The sequence below is a fragment of the Corapipo altera genome, unplaced genomic scaffold (genome assembly GCF_003945725.1).
Source record: "Corapipo altera isolate COAL_440 unplaced genomic scaffold, ASM394572v1 290, whole genome shotgun sequence".
Classification (NCBI taxonomy): Eukaryota; Metazoa; Chordata; class Aves; order Passeriformes; family Pipridae; genus Corapipo; species Corapipo altera.
In genome coordinates, this window is record NW_020885041.1 from 149,878 (window position 1) to 163,063 (window position 13,186).

The 13,186-nt window shown below is 50.2% G+C and overlaps 1 protein-coding gene across 3 annotated transcripts in view; it reads left to right on the forward strand.

Moving 5' to 3' along the window:
• The window catches only part of DIP2B (disco interacting protein 2 homolog B), a 54,815-nt gene that overhangs the window by 14,651 nt on the left and 26,978 nt on the right, over positions 1–13,186 (forward strand). For 2 of the 3 annotated variants that reach the window (XM_027668507.1, XM_027668508.1), the window contains exons 2-6: positions 4,141–4,212; positions 7,639–7,785; positions 8,691–8,816; positions 10,462–10,674; positions 12,929–13,072. In XM_027668507.1, the coding sequence (XP_027524308.1) occupies positions 4,141–4,212; positions 7,639–7,785; positions 8,691–8,816; positions 10,462–10,674; positions 12,929–13,072 (702 nt within the window). The remainder of the gene's footprint in view (positions 1–4,140; positions 4,213–7,638; positions 7,786–8,690; positions 8,817–10,461; positions 10,675–12,928; positions 13,073–13,186) is intronic. The other variant, XM_027668509.1, reaches the window with a different exon arrangement.

Sequence of the window (13,186 nt, forward strand, 5' to 3'; positions counted from 1 at the left end):
CATGATTTCAGTGGCTGGGGGCTGTGTTTACACCTGCCCTGGCCCAGGGTTACCTGTGGAAGCTGAAGATGACGGTGCCGTCACTGCAGCAGTGACAGGAAGGAAGAAGAGCCTCTTCCTCCCCCCCAGCAGCAGCTCAGCTCGTTGTCATGTGCTCTCCAAAACACCCTGGAGCTGCTTCCCTTTGAGCAGAACCCCATTTCCTGCGTGGGGCCCCCTCAGCTCGGGGAGGCTCCGCTCAGGACACGGATAAATATAGACTGACCCCAACAGCGATGGCTGGGGCTGGGAGGGAGCCAGGAGGGCATCTCAGCACTGTTTGTGTTTGTGATTTCTCCCCCAGGAGTGAACAGACACCATTGGAAAGCCAAGCTGTTGGCTCTCATTTGTTTTGCTGATGGTTCTTTGTAGTGCCCTGTCTTGTATCTGTATCAGAGGGGTCGTGGTTCTCAGGGAGTATCCGGCACCACCCCGAGTGCCACGGGGTATTTGGAGGGTGGGAGTGGGGTTGGTGGTTGAGCAGGTGTGTGTTGGAGGAGCAAATGGTTCTGGGGATTGTCCTGGTGCTCTTCCTGTGGCTGCAATGTGTGATACTCCATGAGGAAGTCCACGTTGGTGTCCGGGTCTCACCATTTCCCGTGGATCAGCGGAAAAGGAACAGGGTGAAAGAAAAGCTTCTCCTTTAGTGGTTCCTCAGTTTCTGTCTCGGTGGACTGGTCCCGAATTTGGACTGTGCACAACCAGGGAGAAGAGGTTTTATGCCATAAATTCATTTTTGGGTGTCAAAAGGACGTTGCTCCCTCCCAGGACTCGGGATGTCACCGGGGCGGGACAGTTGTGGCTGCAGGAATCACATCATCCTGTTCATGAGGTGACTCTGCACCCACCTCCCATGTCTGCACACGAGGTTTTTCCCCAGAGGACAATCCCTGTGTGTTGCTGGAGCTTTTATTTCAGGTGATGTTGTTTTGGTTGGCACTCTGCAAAAGAACTCAGATTTCCCTCTTTCCCTCTAACTTTCAATCCCTGCCTGATTCCACTTCAGGAGGGCTGGTCTCAGAGTTGAAACTTTATGTTTTCTAACCCTCTGCAGGTGTTTGAGACCATCACCCTGTCTGTTAAAACAACAATTGATTTATTTCTTTATATTCTAACCAACTCTACCTGGAGATTCAGCACTAGGAAGACCCAGCGCTGCCGGGAAGTCCCAGCAATTCATCACCTTTATTTCTGTTGCTGGAGTTTTGCTCCTTGGAACTTTCCTGCTCTTGCCAAATAGCATTAGGCTTTTATTTTTTTTTTTATTGGCTTATGCTCAGAAAATCCTTTTTTCAGCAGCAGTGTCAGTGATCTGCATCACGAGGCCGGTTCAGTTACAAGCAGAGTTCTGCCCTGAGTTACCTTCTTGTTTCTCAGTAGAATCTCATCTCAACTTCAGAATTTCCCAGTGCCAGTCTGGGAACCGTTTGCATTCCAGTGAGGATGGGTTTGTTTTATTGGTGGGATATTAGTGTGGAATTAATGAGGATTTTCTGCTTCCCAACACGTGAGACAGAAATGGATGCTGCCAGGACTTATATTTAAAGTTCTTATTTGTTCATAAGGTACTTGGATTATTTGTATGTGTTGTATTCCTTAGTAATTCCAACCATTTTCCATGGCAAGTGTTTCATTATATACCTAGAGTGTAACCACCAATGTCAAGAGTCCAATTAAATCTTGTGGAGAAATTAATCACGAAATAACAAGCTCCAAACAAACCTGTGGGTTGGATTATAGGGAGAAATCCCTCCCCTCTCCGTGCAGGTGTGTTTTCCTGCAGTGCCCATCCCCTGGCTCCCTGTGCCTCCCAAAGGAACTGGGTGTCCTGGGGGCAGGGCAGGGAGGGGATTGTCCCAAGCTGGGGCGGCCTCACCTCAGTCCTGGGGGCACTTTGGGCACCACGAGGTAAAAAAGGTCTAAAGCTGTTGCAGAGGGTCCAAAGGAGGGACACAGGGATGGGGAAGGGTCTGGAGCAGCAGCTGAGGGCACTGGGTTTGTTCAGCTGGAGGAGATTGAGGGGAGACTCCTCGGGGGCTGCAGCTCCTCCTGAGGGGCAGCTCCGACCTCTGCTCCCTGTGAGCAGGGACAGGACCCAGGGAAGGGCTGGAGCTGTGCCAGGGCAGGGTCAGGCTGGATCTCAGGGAAAGGTTCTTCCCCCAGAGGGTGGTTGGGCACTCAACAGGCTCCCCAGGGTCTCTACCAGAGCTCCAGGAGGGTTTGGACAACGCTCTGAGGGACAGAGTGGGATTGTTGGAGTGAGATTCTGCAGGGCCAGGACGGGCTGGAAGATCCTTGTGGGTCCCTTCACACTCAGGAGATTCCCTGATCCTCTGAAAACTGCCTCTGCAGATGGAGCTGGTGGGGTTTGGAGCTCCTGCAGTCTCTCAGCACCTCGTGTTTGGGTGCTCTGGGAGCTCCAGGAGCCCTGGTTGGGGTGTCCCTCTGCCCTGGCAGGTACCTGTCCAGGCAGCTGGATCAGCATTACCTGAGCCCTGCTTTGCAGTCAGGCATTAAAATTCCTGCTTTGCTTGGCATTCCAGTGCTTCGTGGACATTCTCCCTTTCAGCTGCTGGATTTGTTTGGGCTTGTCAGGGCCTGACTCTGGTGTAGGGTGAGGAGTGAGATAAAGTTCTGGGTGCAGACACACACCCTGCCCTGAGCAGCACGAGCCAGAGAGACAGGGGCTGCTTTGGGTTGGAAGGGACCTTAAAGATCATCCAGTTCCAAGGCTCTGCTGAGCACAGGGGCACCTTCCACCAGCCCAGGTTGCTCCAACCTGGCCTTGGACACTCCCAGGGGTCCAGGAGCAGCCACAGCTTCTCTGGGCAACCTGTGCCAGGGCCTCCCCACCCTCCCAGGGAAGGGGTTTTTTTGCTGATATCTAATCTCTGGCAGTTTGAAGCCACTGAGTCCCACTCCAGCTCTGGAACTCCTACTCTGGGCATTCCAAGTGCCACTGGGGTTTGAGTGCCCAGCACAGAGGAGTGGAGTCCATTCCCTTTCCAAGCATTCCACAGATCACCTTTGGAAGCAAACTGGGCAGCCAGCTGGAATGTTTGAGCAGAGACACTGGTGCTGCTGAGAGGCTTAGATCCCTGTAATCCCCTTTTGTGCTGTGCCCCCCCCCCCAGCTCAGGCAGGAGGATCCTGCTGGGAGCAAAACCCCGTGGCTGGTGCTGTTCCCTCCCAGCAAAGAAAACATCCTGTTTGTGATCACTCACTGCTTGTCACCGTGGAACTGTGGCTTGATTTTAGCCTGATACCAAATAATTCTGTGTTTTCTTAGTGCTGTGTTTGATGGCTCCCCATCTTTGGGGCCCCAGAGATAAGAGGTTCTAAGTGCTGTGAAAAGGCTTGAAACACTGCAGGGCTTTTTTTTTTTTTTTTTGTTTTAATCCCTTCAAGGTTTCAGTTCTTTCTTGTGGTTCTGATGTAACGTGAGAAATTAAAACAAAGGACAGCAGCCAGATGGTGCATCTCCAGGATCAGACAGATTAGTTTGGTTTTTTTTAAAAAAAATGGAAAAGTTTACAAATACTTTATTCTGTTCTCTGGAATAGTCACTTTAGAGGGGTTTCTCCCCCTCTCTTGGCTCTTGTGAGACCCCACCTGAGTCCTGCATCCCTCCATCCCCACCTCAGGTTTTGGAGGTGCCCTCAGCAGCTCCTGCAGGGGACTGGCTTGGTTTGCTGAAAGCTGTTCCCTTATGAGTTGAAGGTGAGGCTCCAAATTTGCACTTTGGCTGGGAATTCCTCCCCTTTGTTTGCCCAGGTTGGCTCTGTGGTTACAGAATATTTTCATGCACTCCCAAGTTTCCCTTTTTAGGTTTTCGTTGCTTTGATATTCCATCTAGATAGCTGCTCTGATCCGAGTTATTGCATTTAAATAGTGGATGGTGCAGATCTCTGATCCCAAGGGAAACTGCAGAAGTTCTGTAACGTGGAGCTTTGAAATCCTAATGTCCTTGGATTTACTGGGTTGCAGGTTTTCCTCAGCTGTTTTCAGGTGAAACCTTCGTGGCACTGGAAAGAGAAGCAAACAGAGCTCAGGCTGAAAAATCCCAGTGTGATGAAACAGTTTTTGTCTGCTTGGTTTTAGGGGACATCACACAGAAGGGGTATGAGAAGAAGAGAGCAAAGCTGCTGGCTCCATATGTCCCCCAAACCCAAGGTAGGTCCTTGTTCCATCTGGCATCGGGATTTTGTGGAGCTGTGACATTCAGGGGGTCTGGGGAGAGACTGTGGAGCGCCGAGATCCCTCTGCCAGCTCTGGATTATTCTGTTCCATGTGTGTTCCCTGGGCTGATAATCCCACTGTGGAGGTGTGGGGATACAGGATTTTGCCTGTGGTTCCTGTGGAAGTCCAGGGATTCCTGGCAGCTCCAGAACTTCTGAGCGTGGTCCGTGCTGTGTCCTTCAGCCACCTTAACTCCTCCTTGGAGAAACAGGAGGGTTTTCATGATTTCTTGCTTTATTTTGCTTTGGTCCCATCTGTTTCCTTGGGTTCAGAGCTCCTGGGCAGCTCAGCTCGTTGGATGTGGGATAATTACATATAATTGTGAGCTGAAGGACGTGGCTGAACGTGTGTCTGATCATTTCTGTGGGGCTGCTCACCCACAATTGTTGTGTCACTGATCTGCTGAGAGGTTTAACCATTAATAACTGATATGTCTGGTTCTTACTGGGTGTGATGGGGAGTCCTGAACGGACCTACTGGAATTTCCCAAGTCTGAGCTGCTGCCAAAAAAAAGATAATTAATGAAGAGTGAAGGCTCCCAGTGCATTTATTGCCCATCAGCACCACAGGACTGAGGGGGAAATGACAGCAGCTCCCTTCAGGCACTCAATGGAGGAACATAAAGCTGTCATGTGGCAACTTCCAGACCCTTCCACGCTGGCTGGTGTCATTCCTGCTCTCCAGCCCTGCTGGTTTCAGGTTGGATTTGGTCGTGAGTTCACTGAAAGCTGGGGCCTGTTCCCTCATCCGAGATAAAAATTGGGTTTTCTGCACAAAAGGTCGGTGTGTTCTGCCAGAGCCACATGCTGGAGGGAGCAAGGCAAGCAAAAATTGTAATTTAACCTTCAGACTGGAGATTTTGTTACAAATGAGGGCTGCTCCCTGGACTGGGATGTGATGGGAATCTTGGAGGCTCGGTGGCTGCCTTTGTTCAAATCCATTTTTCTGTTTAAAGAACCCAGAAAGTGATATATAAATGACTGATCCCTCTTTAGAAGGATTTGTTGAGTGGGTTTTTAGAGTCCTCAGGCCAGTATTTGTGCCTGTGGAGATCCCAGGAGCCTCAGGAGGAAATGTGGGATCCTTTGGTGGCTCCGGAGCCTCTTGGCAGCCCTGCCCTTGTCCCGGGCCTGGGCGAGGCTGGAGATGCCACAATCCTGGGCCCCTCATTCCTGGCACTGCTCAGGGGTTGGGTTTGTCTCAGAAAACCCTTAATTAGGAGAGGAGAAAAGCGTTTGGCAGGACTGGGAGATTAATTGAGAGCTCGGGGAGCTGCACACGGAGCTGGAGTCCAGGCCTAGGCCCGGGATGGTGGAGGTCACCAATTAACAAAGAGGTTTAATTGCCCTTCCTGCTCAGCCCCCCAGTTTTTCCTCCCATCTCACACCCAGCTGCCCCAGTGTCTGGGAACCTCCTGTTGCAAAGATCCTGGGGAAGTCGTGCGTGAGGGATTGGGAATCGGGTCACCTTGGTAATGAGGGGAAAATTAATTTACTCCACAACAACAACAACAACAACAACAAAACCCACTCAGTGCTGACTCCCAGCACATCCCAGTTCTCCCAGCACCGTCCTGGGGTTGGCTCAGGGTGTCTCCATTTGGTGGACGTGAGGTGAGGGAGGGGAGGTGACGTGTCAGGGCACGTCAGAGGGATCATTGAGGAGGTTCCTCCTGCTGAATCCCTGCTCCATTCACGGCCTCTGGCAGCTGCCTGCTTGTTGTGGAGGGGAGGCAGCCACAGTTCATTGCCCAGAGATGGATTTTCTTCCTGCAATGTCCACTTATATCTGTGGAACTCGCTCTGGTGAAGGAACTGGGCATGGACAGAAGTGCTGCTGCTGCTGTTTGTTATTTCAGTGGCTCATTCCATAGAATTATGGAATATCCCGAGCTGGAAGGGGCCCATGAGGTTCAGCAAAGTCCCACTTTTTGCCCTAAAGTCGTGGCATTTTGGGAAAGAAATGTTATTTTCTGTGCTTCCCTGTGGGCTGACCTGTGTTCCCTGTCCCAGAAGGTCCTTCCTGCCCTCCCCCAAAATCCAGCAGGAAAAACTCTGCTGTGAAGTTTTGCTGTTTATTTTTTACTTCTTTTCTCCCCCTGCCTTTGAGCTTTGTGTTATTCCAAAGGGGAATAACTGGGGGGACCTGGTGGGTGTCCCTGGGTTCTGGGAGCGTGTTCAGGCTGCCCTGGAAACCCTGGCTACTCCAATTTGGTGATTTCCATGGTTTTTTACAGGCATGTAGCTTGAAAAAACCCTTTTTCCAAGGAACAACCAGTCCCAGAGCAGCACTGCTGTTCCCTTCCCAGTGCAAATGGCAGAGTAACAGGTTTGGCTGCTGCTTCCTTGGGCATGTGGCACTTGCTGTCCTCGTTATTAATGCAAACATTTATCCTTGTTGATCTTCCAATGATTCAGTCTCTGAATCTCCAAACACGGGGATCACAAAACAGTCAGTCCTCATTAGAATCCGAGGGCGATTACCGAACCCACAGCATCCTTCAAAAAGCCAGTGATAAATAACAAACATAAATAATTCATTTTTCATCTCTCTCTGCCGTGTTTGTCACGTTCCTGCCGGCGGAAAGCAGGATAATTCCGAGGGGAACGTGGAATAAATCACCTGTCACCTGCCAGGCTCGGCTCCCTCGTGCTGCTTTGTTGTGCAACCATCAGTGATTTACACTTTCCCCTCCTCTGAAGGGCTCTGTGAGGCCGCTGCAACATGTTATTATGTCAGAGCAAAATACTGAAACAAAGAGCCTGTTCTCGTGTGTCATGTCACTTCCAGGCACCTTTGATCCCTTCCTGACTGGAATGTCATGTTTGCCCTGTGATGCCCCGCAGAGAGACGAGAGGCTTTTTGCAAGACTTACGAAAGAACCGAATGTGAATTTAATAATTCACGTTAAAATAGTGTTAAATCTGCTGCTGACATCTAGTGGGTGCCTGAATTGGTAAATACTCGGGTGATCAGGAAACATGAGGCTCTTCTGGCTCAGCTGGTGAAGTTGTGTTGCCCTTGGAGCAAAACAAAACCGTCTGGGGTTGGGTGAAGGCAAATAAATGCTGCAGAGGTGTCTGTTTAGCTCCCTGTTTTCACGGGCAAAACCAACTTTTCCTGGGTGATAAAGCCCCACACTTGGTGAGCTGAAGGGAGCCAGGACTGGCCAGCTGGAGGTCTCTTTGGGTTTGTAATTAGTGGGGACAGCAAAGGCTCTTGCTGCTGGTTTATTATTGGTTTTTCCAGTCAATAATGAGCTGGTCACTGGGACGTGGAGTGACAAAGCAGCTTCCCAACATCCACGGGAAAGCGGGGTTTAGAAAAAGCCTCTTTTATTTCCTGCTCCCTGTTTTCCAGGGGTTGATCCAGCGTTACAGAAGGAATCCAGACCACCTCAAATGCCCCCTCCATCCGCAGCTCCAGCCTCATCCTCCTCCTCCTCCTCCTCCTCCAAATTCCACCGCGCTCGCTCCGGGGGAGCCCGAGATGAACGGTATCGCTCCGGTAAGGGCAGGGCAGGAGCCACCTGGACCCCTCCTCGTGGGGAGGAACGTGCTCTGTCAAATCAAAATAATCAAAATTATTATTCCACAGCTCGCTGGGGTGGTTCCCTGTAAAGAAACATCAGACTCGTGGGGCTGCAGCTGCCGAACCAAAAAGAATTATTATTAAGTCGAAAAAGCAAATAATTTGTTGCCACCTCCCGAACTCCTGCCCCGCTTCAGGAAGGGGCAAGGTGGTGGCACCTGGGTTTTTTATCTCCACTTGGTTTTGTTTTTCACTTTGCAATGGCAAGAATTAACATTTTCCTCTCGAGGTGGGCAAATTAAGCTCATCAGGTCTCCCTTCCCCATCGTATCCCCCCGTTCTGTGGAGTGTTAGGAGAGCCCAGTTGGGGCTCTGCAAAAGCATAATTAAAATACATCAGTCTGAGAAGTGAATGCAGATGAGCTCTCCCTGGCCATGGCAGGTTTTTAACAAGTTGATTCCTCCTCACCAGTGATGTGGGTCTTCCTTTAAAGAGCTCTGGGGCTTGCAGAGGGGTGGAAGCCTCAAGTCCCAGCCTGCTTCAGTTCCTAATCAGCCTTCATTTACAAGCACAGCTAAACTTCCAAGATTTACATGAAATATGCATCCATTTGGGAACAGGAGGTTTTTCCTAAACCAGACAACTGTCAGTGCACAGCCCCAGGTGCACCTGGGGCTGCACACCCTCTGTGCATGTTCAAGCTGTGCACAGGCATATTTTAGGATAATCTTTGGCTGAGGGGAAAGAGCTGATGGGGTTGAGGTTTCTCTGAAAGTTGCTGGTGACACAAGGGTATATAATGACTAATCCAGAATGTTCCAGACTGAAAAAAAGCCCTGCCTTCAGCTTGCCAAACTTCAGGAACCCTTCCTGTCCCCAGATATCCACACGGAAGCGGTGCAGGCGGCGCTGGCCAAGCACAAGGAGCAGAAGATGGCCCTGCCCATGCCCACCAAGCGACGCTCCACGTTTGTCCAGTCCCCAGCAGATGCCTGCACTCCCCCAGGTGAGCCTTGGGAAGGTCCAGGGGCTCAGCAGCAGCCAAGCCCAGGGGCTGCAGTGGGCTGAATATTCCAGCTCTTCCCACACCGGGAAGAGACTCCCACACTCTTCATCCTGGAGCTCTGTCAGGGCTGGGGAAGGGGCTCCTCTTCCAGGAGTTCTTAAAGAACCACCTGGTGGGATTTTTGGGGTGTCCTCTGCAAGGCCTGGGGTTGGACTCAGATGATCCTTGTGGGTCCAGCTCTGGGTATTCCATGGATATGATTCAGGCTGGCCAGGCCTGCACCGAGGCCGGCTCTGCTTCCCTCACTCCTGTTCCTGCTGCATAATTCACGTCTTGATTTTGTTGAGGTTCAGTGCTCAGCACACACAGGAGGAGGATTTGCAGTGATGAACATTTCTGGGCAAGGACCTCGGAGGGGTCTGGTGGGATTCCAGCCTTGCAGGACTTTTCCCACCCCTCCCTGTGTAGTGGCTGCAGCAGAATCCTCCCCCTTGGATAACGTGGTGTCTGGTGTGGTGCACGTGCAGCAGACATGGATAACCCCCTGTTTTCCAGCAGCTGGAATGCACTGGCTTCCAAACGAGTCCGCGTGGTTTTCTGTGTCCTGTCTCATCGTGCAGAAGCATCGCAGCCATTTGGATGGACAGAGTCATCCAAATGTTATGAATTCCCATCTCCTGGGGGGATTCATATCCCTGAACCCGCTCTGCTGGGCCATGTCACTCCTCCTCCTCCTCCTCCTCCTCCTCTTCCTCCTCCTCTCTGCCTCCTGCTTTATCACACTTCCTTCTCTCCCTTCCTCTCTCCTGGGGGCTGGTGCATGTTCCTGGTGTCTGCTCTGGGGCTCAACTCTGTGCTCACTTGTCCAGGACTGCAGCACATCCCGAGCTGGGGGTGTCATGTGGATAAAGGTCAGCATTTCCAGCAGGGCTGGATTCAGTCCCACTCCACTCCCTTCCACTCTGGCAAGTGGGTAGAACATCATTTGATAGTTTAATTTACCACTTGAGTGTAGGCAGAAAATCACTTTTGAGAGCACCTAAATTTTAGGCCAGAACCACTCAAGTGTTTGTATTAAACACCAGCATCCCAAGTGCTGAGTGCTGGCCCCATGATAAATAACTCCTGAGCTCACAATTTGGGGGCAGCCGAGGTGTCCATGCTCTGGGACGCACAGGAACAGCTCCTTGTTGCAGATTTCTCTGTTTTGTTTTGGGGCTGGGCTTTTTGTTTGTTTTCTGAGGTTGAAAGGGCCCCATTTAGAGCCCCAGACAAAAGCATTTTCTGCTGTGGCCTTGGCACAGCCGTTCCCTGAGTTCTGCTTTGTTCCTGGGAGTTTGCTCTCTGCCACAAGGACACTGAGCCCTCACTTCCCAAGCTCAGAACTAGGCAAAAAAGCTTCTGATGTCGTGGAATATGAAGGGAAAAGTAATGAGGGATAAATCCTAGGCTTGGAGAAGCCAGGGGAAGGACGTTGCTTGAGGTGAATCGAACAGGGGTGAGTGTGTTCCCTCCTGCTTCAATGGTTTGACCAGTGCAAAACAGACCCTCTGTGAAAGCCTGTTGATATGTGATTGGAAAGAGCATGTTCAGTGCCATGTGCTTTTCCCCTGAGCAGTTAGATTTTCTCTCTGCTTCCACACAGACACGTCTTCCGCCTCCGAGGACGAGGGCTCGCTCAGGCGCCAGGCCGCTCTCTCTGCTGCATTGCACCAGAGCTTACAGAATGCTGAGTCTTGGATCAACCGATCTGTTCAGGGGTCATCCACATCCTCATCAGCATCCTCTACACTTTCCCATGGAGAAGGCAAAGGGACCAGTGGGTCACTAGCTGATGTATTTGCCAATACTCGAATAGGTAGGAGCTGGGTGCCGACAGAACCGGTCGCTTCGAGTTCAGACTGTGTTGATAAAGCTGGAGTTGTCCATTCCCCACGGGGAAATTCGGAGTGAGGGTTTAGCTGGTGTTGATGGAACCTGCCAGGGCTGGTTGGAGTCCCACCAGCACGTTGTGGGTTTTTTTTTTTTCCCCCCGAAGAATTTCGGAAGATTCGAGGCAGTTGGAAAAGGGGAGCAGGAGCCTCTGGAAGCCGGGGAGGCTCCAGGGACAGCGTGGGCAGAGCAGGAGGCACAACCTCTGTGCTGTGTTGCTTTGTGTCTACAGCTCTCAGGAGCTCCTGTGGGCACAAAGCTGCCCCTTGCAAGTGGCTTTTCCATCCGTGTCCCAAATTCCTTGGGGTGTCTGTGCCCGTGGAGTGGGGAAGTGCTTGTGTTTGCCCATCCTCATCTGAGCCCCGAGGGTTTGTTGTCTGCCTTAGATCAGGAAAGAGAAAGAGCCAAACCCAGCCTTGTGTGTGTGAACAAATGAACCTGCCCTTAAAAAAAAAATAAAATGGGTTGATCAGAGTAAAGCTTCAGCCCAGCTCTGCCCTGACTGGCTGAGGAACAACCAGAGCATCCAGGTACTGAGGAGATGGAGCAGAATCTACAGATCTGGATCCCCCAGGCTCAGTTTTCTGAGGCTCTGAGGTGCTCCTTTGCTGCTGATGCTTCTGTATGAAATGGCCAAGTTTGTTTTTTTTTGCTCTGTGTTATGTTTTTGTCCTTTTTTTAGCTGCTGGGGAGGGAATTCCTGCACCTGTAGGACGTGTCTGTATTCCGTGTGCTCTCTGCTTCTGCTTAACTGGTTTGGGGGCAAGCAGTGCATAGAAGTGCTGGTGGTTTGGACTGTTTCAACTTATTTGTTTGGGTTTTTTATTGCCGTTATTTTTGTCTGTTTATTTGCTGGGATGCAAACTGTTTCCTGAAATGGAAAACTGAGGAAATTGCCCATAAAATGTAGTCGATATAATGAATGTCTTTGAAGCAGAGAGGCTGTTTTTAATTGGAGAATGCAGAAAGCCACGTTACCTTTTGCAATGAATTAAGGTAATACAGCTTTTCACCCACAGAATATCTACTGTCTAATCTAATTAGTGTTTTATGCACAGTAGAAGCTTTAAATCTGTGTCAGAATCATATTTGCCACAGTCACCCCGTGTTCACAGCTGATTTAAGTGAGCAGAGCTCTCACACAATTCTGTGCATCTCTCTGGAGAGGGAAATAAAAAGTCCTGCAGATGTTTGGATTGCACAAATCCAGGTCCTTCTCAGTGATCTGAGAAGTGCAGTGCTTGAGGAGTGTTTCTTGCCCCTGTATCTCCAAAGGGATGCAGAAATGGGTCGGTTTTAATCCCTGGAAAAAGGGAAATCAACACAGAACCAACCACAAAACCCTTTCAGTGGGAATTATGTAGGATCTGGCTCCAGGCTCTCTGAGCTTCGAATTTGTTGGTTTTTTTTTTCCTTTGTAAGCACCAGTTGCTGGTGCTGTTAAGCCAGAATAGAATATTCTTGCCCTCTCAGATGACTGAACCCGCTGGGTCGTGTAAAGAAATCCCACATAAGCAAAAAACCCTTTATTTAAGAGAGAGTTCACTGGAAAATTCCTGCAGGATGCACTTCCAGCCTCTTCTCCAAGGCAGGACAGTGTCTTGCACCTTCAAGCAGCTCACCCTGTTTTTGTGGGGTTTGTTCTGTCAGTGCTGGGCAGGCTCTGTAACCACCCAGCTGGAAGGAATTGAAACCCAACTCGATTTTTGCTGATCTGCTTTGGTCAAACTCTCTCTCACATGGTTTTGTTTTTGAAAGCCCTGACTGACAAAAAAAGCTAAATAGTCAAATTCTAGCAAGAGGAACCAGTGCATAGGTGAGGGAGGGGTTTGTGCTGGGCTTTGGAGATTTCAGAGCTCACGTGAATCTCAAACTTTTATATTTTTTTAATTTTTTTTTAAAGTTTGGAATGTCACAAGATTGAGCTTCAAGGTTTAGAAACCAAGAACAGGAATCCTGGTTTGCTGAACCACTTTCCTGACATGGAGCCTTTGGCTTTTGGTTTTTCCAGAGCAGATAAATGTGCTTCACATTTAGGGATCAGAGTGTTTGGCATTAATAATTAAACAGACATCCGACCCCTTAAACCCTTAAACGTTGGTGACAGGTCACTGACAACTTTTTTGCTTGTGCCACCTGATTTAAAAGGAGTATTTAACCGATTTCTTCCCTCTTTTTAGAAAATTTCTCAGTTCCCCCAGATGTCACAGCAACTACCTCCACCCCCTCGGCCCGGCCGGCGGCGATCGACCTCCCTCCCTCTGGAATTGTGAAGGGGATGCACAAGGGATCCAACCGCTCCAGCCTCATGGACACTGCTGATGGTAGGGATGGGAGGGTAAAAAAATGACAAATGCATGGGTGGGGCTGATTGGTTTGGAAAGATTTTTGTCCCAGGGTCCCCAAAAAAGGGAGAAGGAAGAACGGAATGATTTAAT